This window comes from Tetranychus urticae, chromosome 2 (assembly GCF_039701765.1).
Source record: "Tetranychus urticae isolate SD_2017Ah chromosome 2, NJAU_TeUrti_SD_1.0, whole genome shotgun sequence".
Taxonomy (NCBI): Eukaryota; Metazoa; Arthropoda; class Arachnida; order Trombidiformes; family Tetranychidae; genus Tetranychus; species Tetranychus urticae.
In genome coordinates, this window is record NC_142959.1 from 8,289,445 (window position 1) to 8,297,262 (window position 7,818).

Here is a 7,818-nt window from a genome sequence, read left to right on the forward strand (position 1 = left end):
ATAGTTTGCAATTCGAAATAACTAAGATTGGAAATTGGTAAAGGACATGAATTGTTTAAAAAAAGCCCATTGAAAATTGAACTTTGAGGCATTCGATAATTACTTAGCGCTTCTTTACATGTAAAACAAACCTCGATTATAGAACCATTGAGCAGATACTGATTAACATAGTGAGCTATCTCAGGAATCTGACGAGGAAAAGGGTAATGGTTTATGTAACTATTGATAATGGATTCAAATCGCGAATCAAGTTTATAAGTAGATGTTTTGAAATTAAATAATGTCTTTTGACAGATTTTACAATAGCTATATTTCATGGCAATTTTTAAATTCAACATATAAATATCGATTGCTTTCTTTTGTTTACTTGTGTAGGCTGTATGGATTGAAATAGAGAGAATAAAGATAAATTGAATAATTGTGAATAAATCAAATAAATATCATTCATCATACCTTCAATAGCTACACTTGCATCATGATCACGTTTTGCTCTTAATATGAGTTCTGAAAAATAACCAAGAATAGTTTAGTGTTATACTAATGAAAAATGATGCGCTAGTCAAATATGCGATTTTACAACATAAACAAATCAAACAAATAGATAAAAGCAATTGCTGTTCTATTTATGATAATTATGCTATTTTGGATAAATCGATTCGGCTAAACTGGATTGGTTAATAAATTTAAACAAATAGTGAAATCGCCGCAAAGCAAGAGCTAATGGTTCACGAGTCAGAGATATATCAATATCAATATTTAAAATAGACAATTGCATATTGCTGAGGGAAATTAATATGTAAATATAAAAGATTCAACTAGAATTCTGAATGACTGATCATTGGAATTTAAATACGATCAATTTAATCTCTCATTACTTTTAAGCAACTAGCAACACAACAAAACCAATATTTTAAATAGACAATGCATATTACTGAGGGAATCTGATAATGAGACTCTAAAGATACAATTTACATTCTGAATGTCTGATAGTTTTGACTTGTCTAGGCTATCGGATTCATCGTGATTTCGATTTGCTCTTGCTGTGTTTTATTGGCGCTCTGAAATAGCCGAAACTAGTTCAGTTTTGTGCTAATCATTTTTGATAGTAATGCACTGAACAAATATGCAATGCTATAACAGTAACAAATTTTGCAATATAATAAACAAATTGCTATTCTATTGTTTTGGACAAAACAATCTAACTAAATTGAATTGCACATTAGTTCAATGATTCAAAGCAAGAGTTAATGGTCTTCAAGTTCTACAATGAAGCTATCAATGTAAAAATCGATGTCTCGATATTCAAAATAGACAATTGCATATCTAATAGATTTCATTCACATTCTGATTTTTTATGAGTTCAGTTGAAATATGATCGATGTGAACTAATAGCAAAAAATGCAACGAACAAAGCAACATAAATCTTGCAAAAATATCATACATTCTTACCTACGCTGTCGTATCCATCATGGTTTCGTTTTACGCTGGATCTTTCCTGATCATTGTCAGTAAAATAGCCTGATTCATTGAACGAATTAGATTTTTCAGTTGACATTTTGTTGATAAAGTTGATATTGTTGGTATTATTGTTAGTATTGTTGTTGGTATTGTTGTTGGTATTGTTGTTGGTATTGTTGTTGGTATTGTTATTGGTATTGTTGTTGGTATTGTTGTTGGTCTTGTTGTTTATATCGTTGTTGATATTGTTGTTGATGTTTAGGTTAATTTTCAATGTTGAACGTTAACAAAGGTGTTGTTTTTTAAATGACAATTTTTAATTTATAACAAAAAAACACAGAATTCAATGTAATTTAGATTCACTTATTGAACTATTTTAACATAACAATTGAAGTTCATTTAGCAATTTTCAATCCACTAATACTGATTGATTAACTACTTTAAATCGCTATAATTAAAACGTAAAGTTAGACGTTGCAATAACCGTTTGATTAGATCGATCTCTAATTCTGATATGAAAGTGCACATATGAAATGACCAATGAAATAAATAATCATTGCAAACATCTTACAACACTTTCTCCTTCAAATGTTAATGTTAAATGTCAATAATTCAAACCTTGATTGCATCGTAATTTGCTTCTTGATTAAAACTACATTGGTTGAAAGCAACCAGTCAAATTTTGATATGTGCTTCAAAGCGAATGATTTAATCAATGTAGTTTCTGCTTATGACAACGCGTTTCTCAGTTTCTTAACAAATTTGCAGTTGCAAACCTCGCTCTCGTATAATTGTGTTATATATCGTTTTTTGAATTTCGTAATTACTTTGTTAAATGTACATTTTATTAAAGGTCATCTTATCTTATTTTGTGTTATAATCGATACTTGTAACATGGCATCATGCCCAATCGCTGCACTCAACTTATGTAGAAAAAATTGGATTATCTGTGGCAAAGTTGTGGCGAAAAGTGAAATAAAACAATGGAGTAATCTGAATGGAAATGGTTGCTTTTTCAATTTCGTGATTGCTGACAATACTGGATGTATTAAAGCTATTGCATTCAATATACAATGTGAAAGATTTTTTCAATCGGTAACATTAAACAATACTTACTACATTACCAATGGCACTGTAAGAGAAACGAAAAAACAGTTTATGGAGCTCAGCAATGCCTACGAAATTCATCTTTATAGCAATGCTCAAATTACGTTGGCGGAGGATGTTGTGGTTCAAGAACCTGAATGCAAATTTATAAAGATCGCTGATCTATCAGACACTCCAGCAAACGAACTGATAAACATCATATGTGTTGTAAAAAACGTTGAAGATCTGGAAGAATATGGAATCGATAAAGTAAATTACAAACGCAATGTTGTATTGATTGACGATAGCGAAAGCGAGGTTAAATTAACGCTTTGGAATGAAAAAGCACAAAGATTCGATTGCAAGGAAGGTTGTATCATCATAGCAAAACGATTGAAAGTATCTGATTACAACGGAAAAAATTTAATGGCAATTGATGTTTCGCATTTAGAAATTGATCCAGATGCCCCTGAAACAGCTACTCTTAAAGATTGGTTCTTTAAGCATGGAACGAAAATGTCTAAAAATCGTCTAACGCTGGAGCCTAAGAAAATCAACTTGCAAACGATCAAAAAAATTAACTCATCTGTCAATGTTCATTGCGATGCAACATTAATCGAAATCAAAGCATGCAACTTCTATGTTTCATGTCCAGATGGCTGTAATAAGAAATTAATCGAAGATGAAAGTGGGCTACTCTATTGCGATGCTTGCAAAAAGGTAATGATGGAAGGTAATCAAAAGCTTGTTTTAAAAGTAAAAATAGCTGATTTCACTGCCTCTATTGATCTGACGATCTATAGTGAAATAATAGAGGCATTATTGAAATGTAAATGCGAGCAGTTATCAATCTTAGAAATGGAAAATCGCTTTGATTTTGAATCTAAATTCCACCGATCTTTGGTATTGCATATGTTTGCGTTTGACATAAAGATCAAAATGGTTACACGGGATGGCATTTTATGTCCAGAATATATAGTAAATAGAATGAGTAGAAAAACAAAATCTCCCTATCAAACAATACATGAAATAAATAATCTTGCAAGAGAATTAAATAATTTATGATGATGTATTTGCATTTATTGAATAAACTTTGATTGCTGTTCATGTTCAGTTGACAATTATATTTGAAATGCAAAGAACATTTATTGGTATGATAGCCACAATCATCGTAAATTGAAAGCACATATATCCATGAGCAAGCTATCCAAATCATAAATGGTAACATCTTGACGTTGCTCATTTAGGCAAACCCGGCTTTCTGAGTTGTTTATTGCATTAGCAATCCAAAAATCCAATTTCAAAATCAATTTATCAACATCAATGTACTTGTTATCAACTGCATTTTTGATTTGCCAGTAAGCAGGCAACAGCTCAATTTTTCGATCGCCAACCGTAGATGTCATAATATTTATCAAGAATTGAAGCTTGTTGTCAATATAACTTGTAATCGGCATGAAACTATCGCTCTTTAGGTTTGCATGTGTACACATCAAGCAAAGAAAGACGTTATTGAAACCAATGAAATTTGCTATATGATTTTCACAGCCTGAACAAGTTTGCCAACGCTTTGATAACTGGTTTTTCGAACACTGTCCATTGGAAAATTCATGAATTTTAATATAATGTGATTCACATAAATTGAAGTCGAAGCAAGAACAATGAAGATAAGCACCACTTGAACAATGTGAGAAAAAATGACACTTGACGATGAAAGATACTGTTAGAAGATTTTCGTCTTGCATTGTTTGATGACAAATAGAACATTTTATCGCTGTCAAAGCACATGAAGCACAAATTAAATTTAAACAACAATGAATATTGAACATTTGCTCAATTTCCTTTTCACAATTTGAGCAAAACATTTTATCTTTTTCGCAATTTAAATATTTAATTTCAGATCTCTCATATCTGTTTCTATAGAAACCCAGCTAAGCGCTAAAATTGAAATTTACCAAATAGATTAGGATTGATAGCTGATAGTCAATATCTAATTCGATATGCTGCGATACAAACATTTCTAACACAATAAACAAATGACTAATGCATATTATCGATGCAAATAATGCAATTATTTCATAGCATTTATATTTCAGTTGTGTTTTAGTTTAATTTTGAATTGTTAGCAATTACTGTAATTGATAATGGACAGAGCAACATGGTCAGCAAAATTAATTAATGATTATGTGGTAAGTAAATTCAATTGTATACTTTTCCTAAGCTAATCCTGATACAATATCATTGCAGATTGAATTTTATGTTCTTCTTGGTTTGAATGCAAACCCAACGCCCGAAAAATTCGTTATTTCAGCTTGTAAATTGTTACAGCGTTTTGAATTAGAAAATTTCAAAAATGTTGTGATTGGTCGCTTCAATGCAAGCTGGATTTTAAAGCTATTTAAAGTTATTAAAGTGAAACTGGAATTGAAAAACAATAAACGAATTCATACAACACAATTTGATGTTCTGATTGGCAAATTACGATCATTTCAGCATCAAAGATTTACAAAATTGCATTCAAATGCATCTACAGATTCATTGCCTGGATGTATCAACAAAGACGATTTCTTACAATCACTGCAAGTTAAAGGAAAAAGTTTCCATTATTACATTCTGGATAAGCAAACTAAACAAAAAAAGCGAAAAGAAGAAAGCAATCGTGTGATAGAAAGACACATTTTGTGTTTCAAAAATCCACATTATCCAGAGCGTTATTATATGTGCAATGCTGATCATGATTGTACAAAAACGGTTAATTCGAGACACAGCATAGTTCATGATCATGTCTTCCCATTGTTTTACAATGTAATTTGCTTGTATTGCAAACCGGTCAAATTATTCTCACTTGTGAATAATCTTTCACTTCACATTAAAACATACCATCGTTAATCAAATTTTCACATCTTTGACTGTCGACTCTCAACCATGGTTCGTTTCAATTTATAATATGCAATTGAAAACATCAAACACATTTCACGAAATAGCAAATTGACAAATAAAGCAATGTTCAAATCGAAATGTTCAATGTAATTATAAACGATATGAATATGAAAGTTCAATTTTATAAAAAATTACATCAAATTTAAACAATAATATGAAGAAATTCTAATTGTCAAATGTTATATGTTTGATTTGGCTTAAATAATGAATCAAATACAAATGAAAATAGATAAAATTCAATGAAATTTATCATGAATTACATGAATCGTATATTAATGAGATTCAGAATCTGATGAAGAGCAATTCGCATTCTTCAATTTATCAAGAAGAACTTTGCATGTTGAAAGTGAATGCGCAACTCTGCAATATGGGCAATGATGATCTTTAGCGCATATACAAATTTTGTTTGTTTTGTTATCAAAGTGAAACGAATAACAATAATCGGAATTTGCTATAAAACAATTTGATGGATCGCCAACTCTTTTACCAAAACCATTGGCAATGAGGTGCTCACCCCAATCTTTTTCCTCGCCTTTAATGTTGGATTTAAATTGGCAAAATATCCCTTCATTATCAGTTTCGAGAATTGGCTTAATCTTTATGGCATTTTGTGGTGGCATCATGTTTTTTTCAATAAATTCCCTAATTGCTTTAGCCTCTTTTGCTAGGAAACAATAATTTGATATCGGCGCAATTCCTGCCATTTTGACCAATTGGATAGTGCAACAAACGTCTTTAATGCTTTCAGGATAATCAAAGCAATCGGTATCATCGACCCAACATTTATTGCCATAATCAATAAATTGTATATAAATGTTCTTTTTTTCACTGGCCCGTTTGCCTAAGCAAATTGCTCTTTTATATGATATTTGTTTACGAAACCAATCTTTAACAATATAGTATTCATTGATATGAACATTTCGGGCATTTAGCAATTTAGGTTTATTTGCTAAAATACCTAATGCTACATCTCGTGATTGTTGTAATTCCGTATTTACAACATAAATCCAAAATGGATCACGCAAATACGTAATTTGCGTTGAGTGCCAATTTTGCTCATCTGCAGGTAAAATATGCTTTACATATGCAGCACGAAATGGAGAATGAATAGGAGAATTCGCCCTACTTTGACCTGATTCCAATGACATAGCAACACTTGACGTTGGTGATGATGGAATCGGTGGAGGCAATGCAATTGGTGCCATGAAAGTATGCATCATTATTTCATCAGGATTGACCATCTCAACACTGATTTCAAATTTGGGAAATCCATTCGCATCATTGGTTTCTTTAAATGTTACCTTTGGCAAATGAAAACGAACTGCATTTAGTTTCTTCCATTCTTTGATTTTTTGTAAAACAGTTGATAATTGTATCTGTTTATTGCCAACAGCAGCTTTCAAATATTTCAATGCAATAGAATTTGATGAGCGATCAGAAAATTGATTAATTCTTGCCATCATATTATCGCAATCGCCTTTATATTTAGCGAAAAAGCGATTTTGAAAATGCTCGATCCTATTCAAAATTGCTTGAAATTGGCCAAAATTATACTGTTCAATGGTTTTAATATTGATATCATGAGATGTAATCGAATCATTTAGTAGGCATTCGTCAATTTTTTTCATGGCGTCTTCTGTTACATTAATATAACTATGCCGATCGTCCGTGTCCATCCAACACCCGTTGCATAATTGCATCGTACCAATGTAATTTACCAGAAAAATATTACATTTCTGACACACATCTGGCTGGAATGTTGTTACCAATTCCTTTGCACAATCAACGCTTCCTAGATGTGTTTTAAAATAGTCATGATCACACATGAATATATTTTTGCATTTGCAATGCACAACTGCCATTGATTTGCAAATATGTGAATAGGCACAATTCTTCAATGTGATTTCGAAGCAATCGTCCAATGAACGATTACACTTTTTACACTCATTACAATGTGATGAGCATTGGGAACAAATAATAGTGAAACACGAATGTATTTTATAATTTCCATCATTGGCGTTTCCACAAACTTCACAATTCATTTTTGTATTCGATTTGAAATTGCCAAACGAAATCAAATAATTGCGTTTGCTTTAAAAGCTTTGGTTAAAAGCTTTGTTGAAATGTTTGATTCTATTTGAAACAAAGAAAATGAAACTTTGAAATGTTGTAAGACACGAGTCAAATGTAAACTAATTATGAAAAATCAATGAACAATTGTATAATTGTTTTAACTATTCGCTAATTAACAATAATAACCGTTAAACAGCTTAAAATAGAAATTAGAACAATGTCTCCATAGAAACGCAACTAAGAGAATTTCTCTCATTTAAA

At 31.1% G+C, this 7,818-nt stretch overlaps 1 protein-coding gene across 1 annotated transcript; it reads left to right on the forward strand.

The window, feature by feature from the left end:
• The first annotated feature begins 2,352 nt into the window (after window positions 1–2,352).
• On the forward strand, window positions 2,353–3,609 carry LOC112539468 (replication protein A 70 kDa DNA-binding subunit-like). The gene has a single exon (XM_025162028.2). It carries the CDS (start codon window positions 2,353–2,355, stop codon window positions 3,607–3,609), a length of 1,257 nt encoding a protein of 418 aa, XP_025017796.2.
• The last annotated feature ends 4,209 nt before the right edge of the window (window positions 3,610–7,818 follow it).